This window comes from Cornus florida, unplaced genomic scaffold (genome assembly GCF_030987335.1).
Source record: "Cornus florida cultivar Cherokee Brave unplaced genomic scaffold, ASM3098733v1 CherokeeBrave_3.0.0_Hap2_Chr07, whole genome shotgun sequence".
In the NCBI taxonomy this organism is placed as follows: domain Eukaryota; kingdom Viridiplantae; phylum Streptophyta; class Magnoliopsida; order Cornales; family Cornaceae; genus Cornus; species Cornus florida.
The window spans coordinates 13,062,427-13,086,925 of NW_026775577.1; the positions used below are offsets into that span (position 1 = coordinate 13,062,427).

The 24,499-nt window shown below is 34.7% G+C and overlaps 3 protein-coding genes across 5 annotated transcripts; 2 read left to right on the forward strand and 1 right to left on the reverse strand.

Annotated features, from left to right (window-relative positions):
* Positions 1-1,639: 1,639 nt before the first annotated feature.
* LOC132266424 (protein ALTERED XYLOGLUCAN 9) lies at positions 1,640-3,536 on the reverse strand. The gene has a single exon (XM_059767292.1). The coding sequence runs from the start codon at positions 3,114-3,116 to the stop codon at positions 2,019-2,021; it is 1,098 nt and encodes a 365-aa protein (XP_059623275.1). The 5' UTR covers positions 3,117-3,536; the 3' UTR covers positions 1,640-2,018.
* A 1,093-nt stretch (positions 3,537-4,629) lies between these two features.
* LOC132266426 (autophagy protein 5) lies at positions 4,630-17,998 on the forward strand. Of its 3 annotated transcripts, none has more exons than XM_059767296.1 (8): positions 4,631-4,819; positions 9,333-9,457; positions 10,719-10,785; positions 12,398-12,487; positions 13,775-13,862; positions 14,623-14,766; positions 17,088-17,216; positions 17,557-17,998. In XM_059767296.1, exons 1-8 carry the CDS (start codon positions 4,709-4,711, stop codon positions 17,871-17,873), a joined length of 1,071 nt encoding a protein of 356 aa, XP_059623279.1. In that variant the 5' UTR covers positions 4,631-4,708; the 3' UTR covers positions 17,874-17,998. The 3 variants fall into 3 exon arrangements, with proteins under 3 accessions (XP_059623280.1, XP_059623279.1, XP_059623278.1); XM_059767295.1 differs by having other exon boundaries at positions 4,632-4,819; positions 17,548-17,998; XM_059767297.1 differs by lacking the exon at positions 9,333-9,457 and having other exon boundaries at positions 4,630-4,819; positions 17,548-17,998.
* A 1,291-nt stretch (positions 17,999-19,289) lies between these two features.
* LOC132267486 (probable glutathione S-transferase) lies at positions 19,290-20,840 on the forward strand. The gene is made up of 2 exons (XM_059768645.1): positions 19,290-19,607; positions 20,171-20,840. The coding sequence occupies exons 1-2, from the start codon at positions 19,290-19,292 to the stop codon at positions 20,513-20,515; spliced, it is 663 nt and encodes a 220-aa protein (XP_059624628.1). The 3' UTR covers positions 20,516-20,840.
* Positions 20,841-24,499: the final 3,659 nt, after the last annotated feature.

Genomic DNA, 24,499 nt, shown 5'->3' on the forward strand with positions numbered 1-24,499 from the left:
TTTACTTATCTCCTGTCTTTGGACAATTCAGAAAATTTTGATCTTATCCAATGCATTTAATGGATAAGACGACCTTGGCTAGACTCCTCGGTTAGACTATTAGGTTTAAGAATCATTATCCCTTGCCTTTAGCTTCTTAGAGTCCTTTCATCATATTTCCATTATCCATTCCTAAAATCATCAATTCTCCAACATTTGACTAAAATAATCATTACACTTCTTATTGTCTTAACCATTGCACCTGTTTAGGTTCCCCACAGGTCGAGCAGCGGTTCATATCTGCCTATTACCTTATACTCCCCTCCAGTCCCACCATGATTATCATCCATATTTTTTTTTTCCCTAAAATCATCATATCTTAACAAGCTTTTAACTGTCCACCATACTCTGATCCCAAATCACTCAGGAAAAAGTATCTAGCTTTTCATCATAAATCAACATGAAAAGAGCTACAAACTTCTACTTATCAAAAAAAAAAGAAAAAGAAAAAAGAGCTAAAAACTTCTTTCCAATCTCCTTCCTCTCTATCGTAAATATTTAATATAACACTCAAAACCAAAACTTACCTTGTGAAACCATCAACAACTAGTGAACAATCATATACTTATATGAGATATCTAAAGAAGAGAAAGCGCTTGGTGCTGTCCCTCTGTACCATCTTCTCAGGTGAAACTTCACAGAACAGGATGGTAAATTTAAAGACATTGAAATACCCCACATCTACCTTCGTGCAGAGCCGTATAGATGCATAAGAATGAATCTTGATATAACTTTCACATATATAAATCATTAAACAGAATTAAGCTGATCTGACTTCTTCAACAGTCTATTCGTCCATTATTATCATATATTTCGTAAAGCAACGCAACACATGGTAGGTCAGGTACTGAGTTATATATCAACAAATATCTGTTCATCTTTATAGCTCAGGGCTATTGTTATATACTACTTCCGCAAATATAGTACAGAAGCGCATGTTAGAAGCATAATCTAGGTTGAACCTGCCAAACACTTAAGAGTTAACAGCTTATGGCCTATCAACCTGAAACTAGCCCTATAGCTAAACTACTTTTTTTTTTTTTTTTACATGTTTTATATATAGTTTTTTTTTTTTTTTTTCTTTAAATCTTTCTTTCTTTCTTTCCTTCTTTTATTTATTTATTTAATATCGAGTTGTCAGGTCAGTTTGAAGATGAACCTCTAACATCTGAAGGATTTGGCTTCACAAATCGATTACAAACAGGATAAATGCAATGGACAGTTTTGAACCCATTTCAAAACCGACAAAATGCTGGTTAAATCAAAATTTTGAATCAATGCAAACGAGAGGACCAAAGAATATGCATGTACCCCTTATAATAGTATCTGATAAAAATAGACATTAACAGGTAAAATAATCTTTTATGTCTCTCAAAACAAACCTATTCCTGTGGAAACCAAGTGAACAAGTAGATGTCCTTATACTCTGAAAGGGACAACATCGAATTTCTTGAAAGAAAATGAAAACAAAAGAAAGTAAATACACATGCACGCGAGCGTATATCAGAAAGGATATGACCCATTTCCACTTAACAATATGGGCTGGAATTGCTCCACAATCTCTAAATCTAGTTCTATAAAAGCAACTCTATCAACCAAATTGGCATAATTCAACAAGATATCAATTGCTTCTATGAAACTGCAAAACATGTAGCAAAATATTCATACAGAACTTTTGTATCTGTTCACATCAAAATTGGATGCGAGACATGAACTATAGAATACAAGTGTTGTGAGCATTTGATATTCATACATATGAAAAAAGAAGGAAAAATTGAAACGTGAAATGTAACCACCACAACAAAAATTTCTCTACTGAGTTAATTTGTAGCCAAAGGGAGAACCTGGAAAAAATCATGTATATGAGATGGAAGTAATCTCTGGCAAGAATCAAAAGCAATTAATTTGTTGAGAACCCCTTTGTGTCCTCAAAGAAGTTTGGTGCCTCAGAGATCCCCAAAGGAACCAACACTATTCTGTCATAGTTTCTGATGAGATTCAATAAGCAATGCATTCAGCAAAATATGAACGGCAGCTTGATAAACAGCCTCGTCATAATGCATCCCATCTATTGTACACTGTGTACCACATTTCCGACTCAGAGAGTCAATATCCAGTAATAAAAGTGGGCCACCAGATTGGCGCAAGAGCTTACTTCTATAAAGCTCTTCGTCATAAGCAACTTGTATTGCATCTGTCATCTTCTCCCTCTTCTCCTCTGTATTCAACATGGAGTTTATAAGCATCGGCAGACCGAGCCAAAACAGGTGTGGGGATTGAATGGAAACAGATCCTGTCACTGGCCCATCGGTGTTGAACTCTGGAGAAATGGGTAGCCAAGGGACCACTGAGTCCCTCAACACTCGTAAAGAATCACCAAAATCCGACGAGCTTGTCACATGTAACATATGCCATAATCCAGCCCCCATCACCAAAACATCAGGGTAATTCTTACTTTGCTTATATTGAATCATCAAATCAGTTATATTCGATACATAGGGTGCCCATTTAAAATCCAATTTCATTCCAATTTCATCAACCACAATTTGATAATCACTGTGCCGCTTAAACAAACCACCCCGAATCAAATCCATCTCTTCCGATCTCAAAACCAAACTCAACAGAGAAACCACAACCAACCGCGCCTGTGAGTCCCCGGCCACAACCACCCACGACCCGTTAAGCAGATCGGACGCATCAGACCGGCCTAATTTCTGAAACCCACATGCCATGACAGGTGCAGATCTCGACCAACTCCACAATTCTTCATGATTCGACACATTACTCAAATTCTCAACACCCCTACTTGGTTTCAATTTGACATCGTATACAATATCATGGAGTAAAGAAATGCAAGAATCGCGATTCTCTAACACTACTACTGAAGATACAGATGATACAAAACTGGAAATGGATGGGAAATAAGGGGTGAGATGAACACCTACCGCGAGAGTGATGAACAGGGCTCCGCTGAAGAAGAGCATCTTGTTGCGGCTGAGGTGCCACCCGGCCATTCCCATCGGCACGAAGAGGACAACACAGGCCGCCAATGCACCGAATTGGACGGCCCCTAACATTTCTTGATAGGTGTTCTCAGATCGCAGAAACAAACCCACATGTGAATGATTGAGAATTGTAGGGTTAGAATTAGGGTTAGGGTTAAAATTTGTACCTTGATTCGAAAGGTGTTTTCTTTCTGCAACTCATGACATCGGAAAAGGGTGTAATGAATCAGTAGCAGTGGTGAAGATCGGGTTTTTAGGGTTTGGATTTGGCGATGAGTTGGTGGTTGGAATAGGAATTTATCGCTTGTGAATGAAGAGAGTGGTCCAAGTGATGGCTATGGTACAACAACAGAATAACCTGAAATGTGTGTGTGAGAGACAGAGAGAGATGTACCTGAAATGTGTGTGAGAGAGAGGGGAGAGGGGAGAGGGGAGAGGAGAGAGATGTTTGTAAGCGCTACAGAAGAAGACGGTGATCAATCGTGAGCTCACTGTAGCGGTGCAAAAGATAATATTAACATTTTGTTGGGTGGGGAATAAAAATTACTTAGAAGAAAGTGAAAAAAGAAAAAATAATTGTTAGGGTTTAAAATGAATATTTTTTTTTTGGCATTTAAAAGAAAAGAAATTGAAATTTTAAGCATAAAATAATTTTGATGGACGTTGGAATTTTTAGATAAAGAAATATGTACTATTATACTATTTTTTTTAAAAAAAAAACTATGCATAATATTTCATTTTCGAGATGTAATCATTGATATATAAAGAATATAAATGTAGGTTGAATTATGATGGTACAAAGTTTTTAATTAAGTAATAATTTTATGCGCATTTATGAGAAATTTTTATTAAAAAGTTAAATGATTATGAAAAATTATTGTCATCCAAAGTCCAAACCGTCAAAATTTTTGTTACTAAATGAAAAGAAAAGAAAAGAAAAAAAAAATGATATATATAATATATATATATACACAGAGTAGTGATACTCACAAGACAATACATTCTTTAATTGAATATTTTTTAATTGACTATTTATACCAAATATAATTAAGTGGAGGGCTCTATTATCGTATTTATTGCATAATTAACTAATCAAAAAAGTAAATCTAACAATTTATTCCAACTATTCCGTACAAATTTTTTTTTCCCTATCTATATACACACACAGTTGTCATATCATTTTCATATATTCACTTATTTGGATATTCTTAATATTTTAATTTTTATCCAACTTCCTAGATCCAAACCTGCTGTTAACAATTTAATAATTTAAAATTGAATAAGTGACTCAAAACTTTAATTAGGTCAATCATTACATATAATATTATAATCTAGTAAAAAACAAAGTGCTTTAGTTGGGATTTATAAAAATTATGCACAAATTTGAATTAAATTCTGAATTTGGTGATTAATGATTAGTTGGCTAATTTTATAAAATTAGATGAGGAAAATAATTTTAAATTATCGTAGGTTGAATACTTTTATTTATTTTTTCATTTACCAAAAAAAAACTTTCTATTTTATTTATTTATATTTCAAAAGAAGAATTAAAAAAAAAAAAAAAAAAAGTAGCGTGAAGTGTGGGGTTAACCTTTTAAGTGACATGAACAGTCGATGCCTCCCTCTACATCTCTTTCTCTCTCTAGAATCGAAGAGGAGGAGAGATGGATAGAGGAACGGAAGCGCAGAAGTACGTTTGGGAAGGATCGATTCCGCTGCAGATTCATCTCGACGAATCCGAAGTCACCACTCTACCTCCCCCTCAACCCGCTCTGGTACTCCAAATTCATCTTCACACAATCAATCCTCTTTCTGATCTACTTTACTGTTATTATTGTTTTTGTTTCTTCGATTTGAATTTATATGGAATTGAATGTGATTTTGAACTCTATTCTCATTATTTGTTTGAATTCTTTCTATACTCAGTTGTATTTTTTCAAGTTTTCAGGTCTATTTTCAATGTAGGGTAGTCAGTTTTGAGGTCTAATCGAGATTGAAGTCGGAAAAGAATCATCTACTTATAAGATCATATTTGTTTGAGCGAAATTCTTACTCGCAACTGTAAATTTGTAATAGCCTTCAAATAGCCTTCAAAGAGTTTTAACCGAAGCTGTGGGCTCTAAAATTGAATCCATGGTGCCTCTTGATCTCAAGATAAAGCTTCAAACCTTGAATTTAGTTCACCATTCGTCACCATTGCGATAGCAGAATAGAAGAATAATTATATCAAATGATAGGATTATTTAGCTTATGTACTAGGTTAATGTGGGAAAATTGGAACTTGGAATAATGCTACTACTATATACTATTAGTTTATGCGAGGCATGATTATAAAAAGCTTGTAGAGTCAAGGCTGTTGATGTAGGACTTCAAGAGGAGGAACTTAACTGAAATTCAGGCAATCAGGGCTGGAGTTCGAGGTTTTATGGTGGAGATGCAGAATATAAAATCAAAGAGAAAGGAATTGAACTAAAATCAGCCTACATTAGTCCTATATTTCACACCTAGAGCAGGTTTCACACTCTCGTATTAGTGAATCACTTACAAGGAAATTCCATTGGACAACTGTTATTCATTCCTTGATTCAACAAATATTACACCGCATTCCTTTATAGGAATTGTACTTGCGACTCAGAATTACATGGAGGTAGTCTCTAGTCCATAAGACCAAAACTCTTAACTCATGACTTTTTGACTTTCATTATAATGGTGCTAATAGAAAAGAGTTGCAACTTTCATCGTAATGGTGATAATAGAAAAGTCTCACAACTCTTCTAATTCTTAACTAATATAAATAAAAGGAAATAAAGACCTGGGTTGGTTGCATTATAATGCCCACCAAGCTCATAAATGGCGCAATGGGAGCAAAACCCTAATAATTCGAGGTTCCAAGTGGGCCCCACATCATCTAGCAGATGCCAAATCAAGGCATAGAACCTCCTTTCCACGCCTTTTATACACCTTTAAAGGTTGTTGCTACTCATCTCCATCAGCTGTAAAAGGAAAAATATAGGGATTGTAGATGACACAGGTTGGCTTTGTTTTAAAAGTAATCGGTTGCAGGAGATTCAGACACAAAAAAAGTGTTGTTTCTTTGGGCAGCAAGTATTTTTTTACTATTAAACAAAAGGCCAATACCAACAGGACAGTGGCCTAGCGGTATTAGGTTCCTGCTTTCCAAAGGGAGGTCAGAGGTTCAAGCCTCAGTGGAGACATATTTGTGTGAGTACCAACTAAGAAAAAAAAAAAAAAGAGAAAGAAAAAAAGGCCAATAATTAGGAGAACGGGTTAAGAATCTTAAGGCTGATTGGGGATTCGTTTGGTGGCGCTGAATGAAATAGTTGAAGTTGAACTAACGCTTTGACTATAACTCGAGATTGGTAATTTAGGATAAGAAGAGAAGAAAAAGAAAAATATTGGGATCTTACCTAGAGCCTCTTATGCTTCACATCCCAAGCACACCCTTAAATTTTCATGACTCATCTCCATTGCTAGTTTTTTCTTACTCTTGTTAGGACTATTACTTAAATATAGGTAATTTTGACTCTTTTACTAATAAGATTACCTAGATCTGCTAAAGATTACATATAAAGATCAAATAAAATAACTTGACCTGAAAATAGACCCATGGACCACTGCTGTCCTTGTCAAACAAATTTGGAATTACAAAAATTCTTTTTGACTACTAAACTTTAAAAGCTTCATTTGGATAAACAAGATGGAAAAAAGAAAGAAAATATAAGATAACAAGGTTACGCCTCTTTGCATTTGGTGGTGTTTATGGCTTGAAAGAAATAGGAGGTCCTTTGAAGGAAAGGAGATTCCTATGGGGGAGTCAAAATTCTCTATTATTAGCACTCTTTTTTGTTGGGTTATTGAGAGATATTGTTAATCCATGGAAGAGATAGTTGATTTTTTGGACTCCCTGAGAGTTTAGAGGCCCTATTAGGCCTTGTGTATTTTCTGAGGGATGCGTTCCCCTTTTGAACGCTTCTTTATACAATCTTTACTTGTTAAAAAAAAAAAAAGGAAAAAAAAAGAAGGATAACAATAACTTGTATTCATGTTTGGATAAATTATGAAGGAAAAGAAGGGAAAGGATAACAACAACCTGTTTTATTATTTGGAAAAGGTAAAGAAGAGAAAAGAAAAGAAACTATTTTATTAATTTTACTATCATACCCTTTTGTTTTTTGTTTTACTTACTTCTCTCTCTACCTTTTTGTATTTATATTACAAAATAAAACACATATCCAATAACAACTGTTCACAAACTTCTGGCTGATCAACATCTTCCATGAACAACCTATATATATATATATATATATATTTAAGGTTTCCGTGATAGCATAAGGTAAATATATAGTCAGTGTCCTGTTAGTGATTTAGTAACATTCTGAACCTTATAACTTGACATTTGACTGAACTGACTAATGAATTGAGGTGTTCATCAACTTGGTTGCATGCTATGTTACATGGACTTGGGTACGTGTGTTGGGCAGGGGTATGTATCCATGCGTCAGATGTGTCAAATCTCCAAACACAAGGATACATGGACCCGGCTAAATTTTCATTTTGTTTAATTATTTTATTTTATTTTCTAGAGTAAAGTAATGTTTTATGTAACATAGTGTTCAATATTGGCATTTAACTCATTTTAAAGTAACAATAATACTAAATTAAATGATTAGATATGTTTTTTAAGTACATGTCCAACCAAAAGTGCCAGACACATTTTTCATACCCATGTCCGAGCAGTATGTGTCCGACATGGTTACTTCACTACTTTTGAAGAGTGCTCCATGTAACATAGGTTGCATGCTATTTAGGTATCTTTGTTGAGAAGATGAGTGAGATTTAATATTGCTCAGGCAAAGTATTAATTAGGAGAGAATGCCCACAAATTGAAACTGAGATTGGTGATGTGGGGATGACTAATATTGGAGTGTGGGGTATCATTGTGTACATGTGCCGCTGCCATATTCATTTGTTTTATAGCAGCGATCACCTGCGGACTCTGGGTGGGTTTGGTGAAGATAGATGCTGGTAAGGGTTAAATACTTGCATCATTTAGTTGAATATCAGGTCGTGTATTACAACAGTAGCTGTGGAAGGGAAGCCGGAGCAGTGATTGTGTGACTTAAAAAAAAAAAAAAGAAAAAAAAAAGAAGAAAGAAAATCACCAGAAAAGAAATGGAGGATGCCTAAAATGGAGTGATGTGGGACCTGGAGAAGAGAACTCTGGGAGTGATGTGCTGCACTTGTGAAAAATGAAAGGGGCTGTGAAGAAAAGAATATCGATATAATTCCCTAGGGGACTCAAATGTCTTTTATTTTTCCTTCTTAAAAATTTTAAGGATAGTTTCAGTAGTTTAAAATTTTCATTGAAGTGCCTATCCTTTCTCTCCAAATACTGCCTCCCACTTTTGGAAGGATAGCAAAAATTCAATATGAGGGGTTAAGCTAACCTCCAAATCTCTCCTTTTCCTTTGTTTTCTTTCCCCAATGGTAAACCAAACATGAAAATAGTTATCCCTCCATTTCTTTTCTTTTCCAAATGAAGTGATCTGATTGAAGATATTATATTGCAATGTTTAGGTGTTGACATGATTTTGTAAGAGGGAGTGGTGGGGTTGAGGGTTTGATTCATATCGTTAATGAGACATTGAAACGTAAAAAATGTAACCACCAGTAGTGTGAACCTAAAATAACTATATATTGAGATTCAGATTCGATTCAAAGCTTGATCACTCAAACTTAAGGCAAGCTCCATCTGATATTCCCAGATTTCCCTTTCTCTTATTTGCAGCTTTACATCAAATTGGCTTTTTGACTGAGTATACAGTTTGTAATGATATATATATATTTACATATATTCGGATGCTTTTGGTTCTGTAGAATTTAACCGTAAAGCACTACCATGCTGCATAATCTCGTGTTGTAATTATTTTAGTGTTATGCTATTTTTTACTACTTTTCCTTAGTTTATTATTTATTATTTTGCTCAATGTATGTCTTTCCACCCACGCTTGTCATATGACATCCATAAAGTATAAATAAATATCAATCGCCAAATAGGTCGAGCAGAAGAAATCTACTGATTCCCTTAATGAAGAGACAATCTCTACCCGTGTGCCCAATAAATAGAATAGATGCCATTCCATGGTGATGGCATATGCATATACATTTTTCCAGGATTTGGTCAAGCATGGCATCCTATAGAGTATTTGTTCAACATTTTAAACTCTTTTTCAGGTAATTAAATTTCGATTTCAACTTTGATTTCAGATCTTAGCTCCACGGATAGGATACTTGCCTTTGTTAGTTCCGCACATTAAGCCCTTCTTCAGCAGTTCACTTCCACCTGGGGTAGATACTGTATGGTTTGACTACAAAGGGTTGCCTTTGAAGTGGTATGATAATAATGTGTTTTGAGAAAGCATTACTGATTTTTATTGTTTTATAAGAAAATACTATTGAATTGCATTATTGATTGAGAAAATGCATCATGTCATATGTGGAAATTCCTTAGCAGTATGAGATTATTCACTTAAAGTTGAAAAAGTAGCATAATCATGTGGCGGGAACTGTGTAAAACAAATCTTGGAGAGTCTTTAGGAGCAAGAAGTGACTTTTTTTCTATTCATCTTTTGGATATGATTTTAAAATGACTATCACGTGGCTGAGATGCTCATTATTTATTTGTGTTTGTTTGGCGTAAAATTTTGCATAAATCACACCCATACACAAACCCAAATTTTGAACATAACTGCTCAGTTGGTGAATGGGCCTAGTCAGAATGAAAATTTAATATTTATTTTAATATCATGCTCATCAGTATCTGTTTTGACTTTTGCCTATTTAGCTGTTAAACAAAATGTCGTGGTTTCTTATGCTGAAAGTTATTTGCACAATTGCAAGGCGTGGTTGAGGGAGGTCAAGCTTCTTTCTAGAAGTGTATATCATTCAAGCCTAGTATCTTTTGCAAAAAAAATGCTTACTTTTATGTTGGGGTTATCTATGTTAAACAATACTTTTAGATGTCAAAGGCTTAGATTCATACTCGAGGCCTTGCTCTTTATGAAGCATGGATTAATCCTGAAGAATATTAACAAAAAATCAATAAATGAATAGGTGGGCAGAATATAAATATAAATATAAATATATATGTGTGTGTGTGTGTGTGTGTAAAAGAGAATTTAGGTAAGGACACATTTTCAAGCTAATGAGCTTCCTTTTTGCAAATTCATAAAACTACATAATGAAGTAGCCTTATGGTGCATATTAAGAAATATGTTGACTGCTGGGGGAAAAGTATGATAGCTGTCTAGCAGAAAAAACAAAAGGTAAATATATGCTAATTAGTTATTCTGACATTTCCCTCCTCATTTGAGTTAAATATTGGCTTTTTGATGTTAGCTACCATTTGAGTTGAATATTGGCTCTCTGATATTAACTACTAGGTATATTTTATTGTGCTGTGTGCCACATTCAGAAAAGTAGTGCTAAAGGATTTGTGGGTGAAAAATTATGATGGCCTGTAATAGTTTAGAGTAGTCCCTGATGCTTTTTCACACTGTTTTGTGAAGTCTCAAGACATTATATTAGTTGCACCTGTGATCTCATTTCTTGAGATGTGCCTTCATTGATTAGTATTATGCATGCTTCTTTCAGGTATATACCGACAGGAGTTCTTTTTGATCTTCTTTGTGCAGAACCTGAAAGACCATGGAACCTAACGGTATAAAGTTTCTAAATGCATCTTGGCAACTCTTTTTACTCACTAATGAATTTTTCTTTTTAAAGTTTTGACTGAACAAATAAACTGATGAGACTGCCTTTACAATTAGGAGATAAAATGTCATGTTATTACATAAAAGGTAGTTAGTTCTGAAGGTGTCCCTACAACAACTTACCTTGGTGCTGGGTATATTAACTGCCACCTAGAAACCTTTCACGTAACGGTTCAAAAATATTATATTGAAGGAATTTTCAAAAAGTAAAAAAGAAAAAAAAAAAAAAAACTATTTATGCAGATTCATTTGGCTGCAAATGTATGTATTAACTGTAGAGCAGAATGCCTTTGGCAGGATTCCAGCATATGAGTTCTTGACATACAAAGGGACAGAGCTGGGAATTAGTTGTTGGGCAGATCATTCTGGGGGTTGGGGGTGAACGGGTAAACTGGTTACCTGTTCCAAAATATCAGGGAGGTTTTTGGACAATCCTTGAAGATAAATAATCCATGCTATGTTTGTCTATCATTTACGGAACCTCAAACAATTGTCATATTTATGCACAAGTGTATGTATTGCATACTTCCATGTGTCCAAGCAGGACGTGTTTGTATTTGTGTATATGTTGTGTGGACTATGGAATTCATATGTATTAAGGCAAAACAAGGTCTGCATGTTTTTAAATTTAAAAAAGGGTAAAGTGTAAAAAAAAAAAACCTGCTATATACAGAATGTGCAAATCTTTTTCAAATTGAGCAAATAAGGACGTTTTCTCAATTTGAAGACTGAAATACTTAAAATGTCCTTAAAGTATAAATAAAAAAACACTTATACGCACAAATTTTATTAAGGGTACTTTGGGGTTTTTGTAAAAAAATAACGATTAGGAGTCAATTTGCTACAAAATTTCAAATTATTGGGATTTATATGCACATACTAAATAGCAGGGGTGTTTCTTGCACATTTTTTATGTGGCAGGAATTTTTTTTGTTGCACTTTACCCTTAAATTTATTTATTTATTTTTATTACGTATGTCAGTGTCTGAATTGTTACTTATTGAGGGTGAAGAGTCTTATCGAAGGGTCGCATAGAATTTGAATGCACAATATACTGTTTTGGAATGGAGTCATATAAAATCTTCATTCCAGTATGTCGAGAATCGTTTTCAGATAAGTATTCAATTTATTAATGGTTTCCCACAAAAATCCTAAAATATGTTCTGTAGACGTTGTGCAATACAAAGTTTTTAATTGCTATAAGCAACCGAATGGTTCTGCATGCTAATTAACGGAGTGAGTTGATTCTATCCAAATGTCCCGTATTTAAAAATAAATAAAAAATTAATCCAAACTATTTTAAAAAAATAAAATCTATGAAATTCAGCTATGTGAATGATTAGTATTAATGGTAGATTGATTACCAAAGCCATTTCGTTTTGTTATGATTACTTATTTACTTTGAAGTTGGCTAGACAGCCTTGGATGGCGTCCTGAAACCTTTTTGCTGTACATAATCTTGATAATTTGTAACCTCTCAAACGATGAAATAAGTTGGAATCTGTTATACATCTCAACATTTTCTGGTTGGAACTCAAATTTAGGATCTTCCTTCGGCAGGTACATTTTAGAGGATACCCAGGAAGTATTTTGACCCCTTGTGAGGGTGAAGACAGCGTCAAATGGAGCTTTATCAATTCATTGAAAGAGGTTAGGGTATAATTGTTTCCTTTATTTTTTGTACTTATTCCTTTTTCTTTTGGTATTAAATTGTCTTATTTATTTAGGCTGACCATATGTTAGAAAAAGTTTTCACCTTGCTTTTATCTCTTGTCCTGGAGTGTTCCATTCATAAAGATGTAGTTAACTTTGTAAGTACTTCAGCATTTGGGAGCTGGAACTCAAACATTTGAATGTGGAAGCAATTAATACTTGTTCTGGTTATATGATACTCCGTAGCATTTTTTGAATGGTCTAGTGAGTTCCCCTTAAATGTAAATTGCGTCTCTATCGGACCTTCATGATATCGCGTAGTCAGCTAGTGACCTTATCAAAGACTAATTACTCCTATCTTTGGAAAGGACTTCTTCCTACCTCTGCTTTCGAGCCCAAATGGCAGCGAGTAATACTTCCCCATTTCGTGAGTCACAACCTGTGATTGTTATTATTTATAGTAGGATCGAACCAATGCACCGTTTATGCCAGTGTCGTAGCCTTTCTGTTCGTGAGATTCTTGATTGTATTTTCTTGCTTTTTATTTTAGAAGTATTTGAACAAGCCAAAGATGCAAGATTGAAGCAGGGCAGCAAGAAGTTCTTTACCGCTCATGGACCTTTTATTTAGCACTACAAGTACAAGAAAACTGGACCTGTTTCTGAGAAGGAACACAGGGCCTTTCTTGTGTGTTGTCTCTCTGGCCATGTATTCTGTGTTCCATCTGTATATTAGAATTCATATCTATATATATATTTTTTCCCCCAAAAAAATTTGATTATTGATCCCTCACAAAGTATACTTGTATAATTGACTATTTATATGTAGATTTTTTTTTTTTTTTTTGATAATTGACTATTTATATGTAGATTTTAAATGTTTTTGTCATCATTGCTACTTATAAAAAAAAAATTCTCTTTTTTCCCCCTTTCAAATAAGTGTAATTAAGATTGATTCTATTTTTTATAAATATTATTTATTATATAATCTCCTTTGATCATATTAAAACAAAAGGTTGTACCAAAATTTTGACACTTGACGGCCAAAAAAAGGAAAAAAAAAGTAAAAGAAAAAGAAAAGAGAATGAGACTGACGCAGCTTACTGGTATGTGGTAAAGACATAAATGAGAGTTTATTGAAGTTGCCTGTGCTTTAGCCCTTATTATAATTCGTGGAACAGCTTCTACTTCGTATGTATTTCAATCTGTGGAAATGATTTAATGATTATGCTTTGTCAATTAGTTTGACTGCCTTGATCTCAACAATAGTTAGATTTATCCACAGGCGGCATATATAATCTATGGGAACTGCAAGAATGTCATGAATATGTCCCAAAATGATCAAGTGGAACTTTGGCGTGCTGTCTTGAATGGTATGCATACTAAACAATCAGGACTAGTTTCATTTTATTTTATTTTTTGCTTTTTTTCTCATCTTTCTTTTTATGAGTATTACGACACAAACATGACAAATCATTTGTTGAAGCTATCCATACTAGAAAAATAACAGCCATAATTACAATCAGTTCTACTATCAAAGCTCATTCTTCTTAACTGAAGCTGAGGCAACAAACTTTAAGATTATAATTTGAGAACTGTTAAGATTATGGTAAACTACTCAGGAGCTCCACCAAGAAGACTGATTAGACCTAATCAAACAGGTTAAATAAATTGCATGCTATAGTGCACTTCAAGGTAGATTTGTGAATCTGTTGTGGATCCTGGTGTCAGTCTGGCCATTCGGTATAATTTTACCTTGAAAAGGTTTTATAGCAGTCGTGGGACTAATGTTGGAATGCAAACTCTCTCTCTCTGTGGCTGGGGTTTACAAGTTAAATATGGTCGAAGCTGGTTATGAAGAAAGCTAAATATTGTTTTCTTACAATGGAAAGACAATAAATGGAAACACAAATGTGTGATATGGTTTATGGCCATTTATGCTCTAGTTTCATGCATATAAACATATGTAAATGTGTGACCTTACATCAGAAATATGTCTATGCAGCACTGCTGAACCATTTTATATTTTATAACAAGGTTCTGGAACAGCAGAAGGGACCTGATAATAAGGTTCTTGGTACATCGTTTTTTATTTGATCACTTAACAAATTCCAACACAAAATTTTGTGGCAGGGAACTTGGAAGCCTACCTCCGGGTTTCATCTAAGCTCAAACTTGGAACGGGTGGAGAGGAGCTTTTAGCGAAACTGAATTCACTCACTTTAAAAAGCGGACAAAGCACAGTTGAGACAGATACTACTGGACCAGTCAAAACAGGTGAGAGAAGTCCACATAATTTTAAGATACACATTGTATGACCTTTGAATTAGTTAACAATTTATTCATTAGCATTGAACTTTTTATGGTTTTTCCTTTAGAAATAAATAATTCAAAGTAATTTTAACTAGGAAAAAAAAAATCAAAGTAATTTGGAGGAGTGAGGATAGTAAGGAGGGTTGCATTATTATGCAAATTTATTAATGTTATTGATCCGTGCTGTCTGTTCATAATTCATTGGCAAACAACCTTTGTTCTTTTTAGCTCATTTTGGTGGGAGATGCCGTGTTACTGGACAACATAATGAGAAATTCTAAAGAAGAAATTATAATTGATGAACATAATACAGAAATGATAAATAGGATCAATAATTACGAAATAGAGGATGCACTTAAAAAAGATGGGTAATAATAAATTGGTAGGGCTGATAACATACCAATAGAAGATTGGAGAAGTCCAGAAAAAGTATGAATAGAATTTGCTAACAGATTTATTTTATCAAAAAATAAAAGAAGAACAATGCTTAATGAATGGAGAAAAAATATGATCATACTAATTTACAAAAATAAAGGTGATATACAAAATTGTGGTAGTTATAGAGCAATTAAATTAATGAGTTATAAAATGAAATTGTGGGAAAGAATTATAAAACAAAGATTAAGGAATGAAACCAGTGTCGGAAAACCAATTTGGATTTGTGCCTGGTAAATTCTGTGGAGGCCATTTATTAATTAGGCAATTGATAGAAGAATGTAGAAGGAAACAAACCGATTCACACATAGATTTCATAGACTTAGAGAATGCATATGATAGGGTTTCGAGGGATATAATTTCATGTGCTTTATAAAGAAAACAAGTCCCTTTAAGTATATAATTATCATTAAGCATATGTATAAGAATACAAAGACTGCTGTCCGTACCATATGTGGGGAAACTAAAAATTTATCTATAAAAGTTGGACTGCACCAAGAATCAGTGCTTCGTCCATACCTATTTTACCCTAGTCTTAGATGATATATCGAAAGATATACAAGAAGACATCCCATGGTGCATGTTGTTTGTTGATGGCATAGTGTCCTTGGATGCTTCTAAGGAAGTCTTGGAAACAAAATTCGGAACTTGGAGAAATGCATTAGAAACGAAAGGGATTAGAAGTCTAGAGAAAGAATAACTAGGAACATATGGAATTTAAATGCATTAAAGGCTTGGAAAGTAATATTATTCTAATAGCAATTCAAGACCAAAAGGTTACTTGAAGTAATCATTTTCGATACTTAGGGTCAAAAAGAAAAGGAATATAGATGATGATATTACTAGCAGGATTGGGAGTGAGATGAACAAAATAGAGACATGCTAGTGGTATCCTATGTGATGAAAAAAATACTAGCCAAGTAGAAAGGGAAATTTTATAGGATGGTCATTAGGCACAGCTATGTTATATGAAACGGTGTTGGGTTTTAAAAAAAGAAACAAGAACAAAACACTTATTAAACTGAAATGAGAATGTTGGAGTAGATAATAGGAGTGACAGTTTTACACTGTGGGTGAGAGATTATGAGTGGTGTCTATTAGTGATAAAAAATGATAAAGTAGGCTTAGGTATGGTATGGAGACAGAGAACGTAAACCGTAGATGCACCTGTAAAAAAGGAAGATTAGTTTGCATATAAAATAAGAGACACCAAGACCAGCCCAAATTAATGTGGGATGAAGTAATTAAAAATGATTCTAAAAACTTAAGTAAATGAGGAGACGAGGCCGACCAAAACTAATGGGGGATGAAGTAAATTAAAAAGACTTTAAGAAATGGAATTTAAGAGGTGACTTGGCGTGTAATATAGTAGAATGGAAAAAGAGATTTCATATGACCATCTCCATTTGTTTGGGAAAAAGGCAAGGATGATGATGATGATTCCATGTGTCGCTGGGATCGAAAGCAGAGAGACATTTTATTTGTGAAATTATATTCATAGAGGCGCATGATCTATGGGTGTGGTAAGATTCCTGATGCTTCGATTCATGATTTGTGCAATATGAAACCATATTAACTGGATTGGCTTGGCTGGATGAGCAAATATAGTACAAGTATATATATATATATATATATCTCCCAGTTCCGGTATGTTGTCTATTATATTTATTTAAAATTTCTCGGTAAAAAATTCATGTCAATTATCTTTGATTGGGAAACTTAGAACAGCGACCATACCCTTATCTTGGTTTCAATTGTTTTTCTTTATGTTTCTTTTTCTTAATTATTTGTTGAATTTGTAATTTTGGTTGTATTGATGTCTGTTTTCATATGGTTTAAGCATTGGTCAGGTAGAATTCCAGTTCGATTGTATGTTTGGAGTGTCAATGGAGACTTTGATGATTTAGAAGACGCACCTTCTATTGATACTTGGGACAAAATCTCTTATATAAACCGACCTGTTGAGATTCATGGAGAAGGTAACCTGCATCTTGCAGTTTTCATATTATTTTTTACCCCCTCTTTGAAGGAATCTCTTGCTAGAAGTGCATGCATGTGGTGATTTTAGTTGTTGCCTTTCAATATTATTAATAGATTAAATCCATTAGATTATGATGTGGAAAAAGATGATCTTCATTTGGATGGAGTTTCTCTTATTTATTTTTTAAAAAATGAAAATGAAAAAAGGAAAGAAAAAGAGTAAAGAGAAAATGTGTATCGTGTGCTACTTATGAAAAAAGAAACAGAAAAATGTGAATCATGAGCCATTTGCCTGTTTTTTGACTTGGGAATTACATTTTCATGTATTAGGTTCTGCAGGTAAATGCTACACTTTACGCGATGCAGTGAAAACTCTTCTGCCTGAGCTTTTCGACAGCAAACCCTTGAACATCGATGAAATATCGAGAACAGAAGTTGAGGATGAACAGAAATCGCCTTCAGAAGAAGGGGAAACATTGTGTGAACAATTGGAGTCGTGCCCATCGGATAATGCTGAGATCAAACTCGTCCGCATTCAAGGGATTGAGCCAAAATTGGAGATCCCTTTTACCTGGGTGGTGAACAACTTGATGAACCCTGAGCATTTTCTCCACGTTTGTGTTTACGTCAAAGTTACTGAACCAATTACTATGTGACACGTACAGTTTCATGTCTTGCACCATATCATTTCAGTGACTTAGTTTTTCAGGCACTAGAAAATCTCTCATTCATGTATAGAATTGTACAGCAAATTAAAATTTGTCAATAATTCATTTTCTTATCTCTTTGCGCTGAATGCATTCCACTTTCATAATGTAGAATCAAGTATTAAGGGTACAGTTGTTATTCAAATTCAGGAAAAAAAGAAGGAAAAAAGAGTACATTTATATCAAAGGAAAGTAAATCAGCTCTCTATTAACCATGAAAAGACCAAAATGTTGTAGCTTGATTAGCTTAAAGTGATACAAGGATGGTTCAGTTTAAGAAGTCCTTTGACATGATCAAGAGAGGCTCAACAACTAATTCTTGAGTTGATGGACGGTGATTATCTCTACTAATAGCTGATTTGCGCTAATGAACCACTAGACAGTAAAAACACTAAATTAAATTTTCACTTGGATTTTTCTTTCGATAAGCAAGCCCAATGGGATCTGATGTGGGACAAAAGTCCCCTATGTTCTTTCTCTTTTGAACTCGCAATGCTCTCATTATGATTGGAGACTCGAAACACTTCCGGCTGGCTAAATCAAGGACTAAACCACTGTTGAAATTTATCAGTCACCAGTTTCGACTGGCCAAATCAAGAACTGAACCACTGTTGGGATCCGTACATGGATCAACTCAATCTTCAGTTACCATCAAAGACTGGACCACTGTTGGGACCCGTGCATGGATCAACTCAATCACCAATTACCACCAATTATAACTCTTAATCCCAAAACTCAAGCTATTGGGTATTGTTCTCATATAAGTCCAAGACTCTTTGCATCCGGATTTGACATGGATGTTAAGTCACAGTACTGTAAGTGAAGCAAGAACCATGTCCTATTCTTGTTCCAAAATTTTAAGTTGAATTACTATCACTATGCTAGTAAGTATTTTGATTTAAGTTCTTGTCTTCTTAAGTTTTGGAATAGATTAACCCGCCGGTTTGAGGTATAATGCGTTTTATGTCCATTATAGGTCCTATTTGAAATGAACAAAATCCTTATACAATAGTCAACTTGAACCAAACTTAACACCAGTTTAATTGGTTTTAATCCAATTATCTATTCCTTGATTTTGACCTAAAAACCAAGAATTTGTCAAAATTAATTGCACAAGGCCTAGAAAAAACCAATGCCAACAACTTGCCGCCCCAAGATCCATACTTGTAATTGCATAATGCCAAGCATATCAGATTTTTATTGAGTGACAATACCTATGCTTCTTCTTTGGAGGAGTAACCAAAGAAACCATTGGAATTCCAAATCATGCTATAATATTTTCTTCTATATAAACAACTACCTCTTACACATGTTGCAACATCTACATACATCAATTCAAAAGGATATAGATTGTGTTTTACAAAGATGCCAACAAAAGAAGTAGTTCTCTTGGATTTCTGGGCTAGCCCTTTTGCCACTAGGGTTAGAATTGCATTGGCTGAGAAAGGCGTCGCATTCGAAGGTCAAGAGGAGGACTTGTTTGGAGGGAAGAGTGAGCTGCTGCTCAATTCAAACCCTATCTACCAAAAGGTTCCGGTGTTATTGCATGACGGGAAACCTGTCGTTGAGTCCACCAACATTGTTGCCTATGTTGATGAGGCCTGGCCTTCACCGCCATTGCTGCCACCTTGTGCATATGGGCGAGCTCAGGCCCGGTTTTGGGCTGACTTCATTGACAAGAAGGTTGAATTCTAGTTTTCAATTTTGTATACAACCATTTTGAGTTAGTCTTACTAGAGTAACCATGCATGCATTTTGGTTGAATAAAAATATGTGTGCGTACCAACAGGCCAGTAACTTAGTGGTATCAAACCCTTAGTTAGTGGTGCAAACCTGAGTGTGTGTGAGTATTAATTAAGAAAGAAAGAAAAAAAAAAAAAAAAAAAAATACAAAGTATGTGTGCGTAAATACACACATATGGCTTGTACTAATGTCCTAAGGCTAGAAATTCTAGGCACCAATACAACAAATGCAATTGTCAACACACATATGGTTTATACTAATGTCCTAAGGCTAGAAGTTCTAGGCACCAATACAACAAATGCAATTGTCAACATCATCATTAACTATAAGAAGTTGCATGCATCCATCCTTACACATGTATGTGTGCCATGCATTCGTGATAGGTGATGCTTTTATGATTATACCGTGTTATTGGTATCAACTGTGTCATCAGTCAATTATATCATTTTTATTTTAGTGAATCCTATCACTATATGTCAGTGTTCACGTCATCAATATGCAGGTATTTGACGCGGGTAGGAATATTTGGATGGGCAAAGGAGAGGAACTAGAGGTGGCAAAGAAGGACTTCATAGAGATTCTGAAGCAGCTAGAGGGAGCTTTGGGAGAAAAGGACTACTTTGGTGGTGATAGCTTTGGTTTTGTGGACATCATATTAATTCCCATGACCAGTTGGTTCTATGCCTATGAGAAATTTGGGGGTTTCAAGGTTGAGGACCAATGTCACAAATTCTCAGCTTGGATGAAGAAATGCATGGAGAGGGAAAGTGTTGCCAAATATCTTCCATGCCCTCAAAAGGTTTATGAGATAGTGATCATGTTGAGGAAGATGAATGGCATTGAGTAGTGGATGTGCAAGTTTTTGGCTTGTGGTTGAATCTGTTTCTTTTTTTCTTTTTTTTTCTTAAGTTCTTCTTTTTGGTCTTCTTGTGGGTCATGGGGTTTCTTGATTCTCACTAGAGGAGAAAAATAAAAGGATAATAATCATTTTCCTTGATCTTTCTAAACTAGTTTGATGTTTGTGCTAGAGTAGTAAAAACAAAAGAAAGTGGAAAAATGAGTAAAAGCTGTTAAGTGATGGTCATTTGATTGTTTGCTTTCAGTTGTAGTGATATTTGATGTATGACACACATCAAGTATGTTATATTGACCACAACAAAGCAAATCATAAATGTTATTCTCACCCATCCATCTTACACCAGTATATATTTACATAAAGTAACACCTATTATTGTACAATAGAACTTGTGATTTTACAATCGAACTTGTGACTAGTCAAGGACACCAATGAAATAGTAGTTTTTCTTCCCAAACAAAATTAGGTGCTTATTATGGAAAATATACAGTGAATATTCATTGAAATAGGTTCTACATAGAAAGTATATTAGATATTTAATAATTTTCATGTGGTCTCGAACGAGTGAGTGATGTTGGTCACAATAAATGATAATTCATGTTATGAAAATAATGTAAAAGCAAATATTGTACCATTCTACCAAGGAATAATTTGTAATAATTCGTAAATTTAGATCGGCTAATTGTTCTTGGATAGCACCTACTCCAATGGAGATCGCTCGATTTTGAAATGTATCGAAGCCTTGGGTAGTAAAAATAAAAAGTAGGATGTTGTATTTCTAGGATTAGGTTTCATATTCAAATGAACTTTGTAATAATAAGAAAGTGAGTTTTTTAGCTATAGTATAGGCCTAGCAAAAGAAAATTTGGGATAGGATCCTATCGGATCTCTCCCCTACAAAATTGGAGGTAAAAGTTTCATTTCATCTGATTCAAATAGGTACGCCAAATAAAGATAAAGAACGGAGTTCTCGCTTTCAAATTCTAAAAAACCTTACAAAACAAAAGATTTACTGTCTACTCAAATTATCAGTATAGACCAAACAAGATTTGATTGATTCTTTCAAATGAAATGCCGTAATTGACGTATGATCATTTATTATAACAAACTACCTCACGGACACTGAATGATACCTATCAAAAGGATTTTTTTTTTTTCCGTAAGTCAAATCATGTTCTAAAACAAGTTCACACTACAATGAATCCTGACCAGGACTAGTCTAAGATTTGAAAACGCTATGCATACATATATTCATTTATTATATATATCTATGAGCCAATACATAATGGCGGTTGGTGCAGCAACTTTGTAGCATATATGTCTTCTAGCATTTGTCAACAAGGACAACCTAATGTTTTGTAACATCTTCAAAGTGCACGTGGACATGTTGCCTATTTAATTGACCCATACTAAATGAAAATGTCAGCATAGACCCCTTAGGTTTCATATGCCACACAAGTATGAAAGTGACCACCCCCACAGACTAGTCCAAAATGTTTCATGTCTATGATATAACATAATTACCCTTTGTTCTCTATGTAGAAGCCACCCACATGACATGATCTATAGTGATTTTGTAATCCAAGAGAATGCATTCATCCTAACCTAATAATAATATCGTGTGTGTGTGTGTGTGTGTGTGTGTGAGAGAGAGAGAGAGAGAGAGAGAGAGGTGGGTGGGTATATACCTTGACTAGAATAGTGGTGACAATTACTAGCTACCATGTCTACTACAGTTAGTGAGAAATGCCTACACTATGTTTGGCCAAATTGAAGTGTCAACATAGCCCCTTCACTGTTTCTTTTGATAAGTACTTCTATTGGGCAGTGACAGGTGAATGACCCACATAGTCCAAGACCTTGATATTCTTAGGTGAAACACCTAGCTTTGTTCTCTATAAATAGGCCATCCACATGATCCAAAACGTTTTCTATCCTGAAAAATTGTAGGTGTCGGATTTAATGTTGTAACGTCAACGTGTTATATAGCTGAATGGTCACGATCACTCATACATGTAACACAACCACGTGTTTGTGATCGTGACCATCCATTACAGTACAACACGTGTTGTACTACAGAGATTCTGGACTTAAAAAATATATTTACCCTAACCCAATGTGAGAGTGAGAGTGAGAGATTGAGATATGACTAAAGCCCTAGAGGTAGCAAATCAAGAACTATCATCCTGGATGGTTTAGATCATTCACACGTGTGATACAATCACACGTATGAGTGATCATGACCGTCCGTTACAGTACAACACGTGTACTGTACTGTAGATGATCTGAGCTCACATAATGCATTCATCCTAACTCAATGTGACTAAAGAGCACAAGAGATGGCCAAGCAATTACTACCATCTAGAATTATACAATACCAAATGGTCACTATCAGTCATGCGTGTGACACAATCTCACGTTTAAGTGTTCATAGCTGTCAGCATAACACGCTTGTGCGGATGATTTGAACTCACATAATGCATGCACCCTAACCCAATGTGTGTGAGAGGTGTGTGAGAGAGAGAGCTAGAGAGAGGCATGACTAGAGCACTAAGAGATGGACAAGCACTTACTACCATGTCTAATGCCTACACTCTCAACTCAGTTCGGAACAACCATAGGTCTCTTCATCGAATTGATGCCAAAAAACAAATAGATGAAGTAATCCAGAAACCAATGGTTCTATTATAAAACAGAATCTTGCTATAATTTATGAAAATAGAGATATAGTTTCTAATGACAGATAACAACTCAGTGATCAGAAAAAGAAAAAAAAAAAGTCATGACTATATATTAGAATTCTCCTTAGGATAGTACTAGTACTCAAAACACATTTGGAAAAAAGAAATTGACAAGAGGCACTTCACTGGTGAGCAAAATAGGACCCTTGGATGTATGTAGAGATCAAAAAACACAGGAACTAAGAGACTTTCCATGAAACCAAGCTGTTGACATGGCGTTCGAAGATGCTTGAGCCGTAGCAATCACCTATCACAAATGAAGAAACTTCTCCTGTCTTGACATTGTAAACAAGGTAATTTTGAAATGGTATTACACCACGGAAGATCACCAGCTCTCCCTTTTTTAAGGAGGTAACAGGAATAAAACGAAGATCCAGAGGTAATTCATAATATTCATCCTTCTTAAGACATATAACATTCCGGTAATCAAATAACAGCTCGATCAAACCTGTATGACCACTCAAGTCAATGATAAAACACCTAGTCCACTCCCCTGTATTCAATTCCGTCAAAGCCCAAAGCTCCCAAACAAATTCAGCAGAATGAGCCACAAAAGCTAGAAAGCTTTTCCACACTACATAATTAAATCTAGTTGACATTTGGAAGTAATTTAGAGGGATAAGCTAAGAAAATTAGTTCTTAGCAGGTACTGTTTACAGGTGAAGATAGTGTCAACTTCAACAACATCTAAAGTGACTTAAACTGTGTAAACTAAACTCTAGTAATATTAAGTTCTTCCACATGAATACATTCATATTGGAAAAAGCCAGAAAGTGAATTACCAATCCATCATCCAAACAGATATGCTTTTATACGGAAACTGACAGATTAATCACACATATCATAAATAGCAAATTGCGCATTTAAAAAATATATATGTATTAGAGCCCAAACACACCTTGGAAATCGACCTTTTCCATTTCTTTCTATTGTAAAGTGGAGGTATGCCCCTACCATAACCCCTTCATTGATATATCTTTTTACTACAAAAGCCGATTAGAAAAAGATATATATATATACACACACACACACACACACACACTCAAAAGCATGATAAGAATATTTAAACTGTGAGGTGGTTTGAGTTGGGGGATTTAAGAGTAATTGACGTGTGAGTTCTAGAGTGTACTTGAGTTGTGGCCTGTTGGAGTGCGTTTGAGAGATAAGTTTACCATCCTCTCTACAAGAAAAAACAATAATACAAATGAAATACTGAATTGTGACACTATAATTC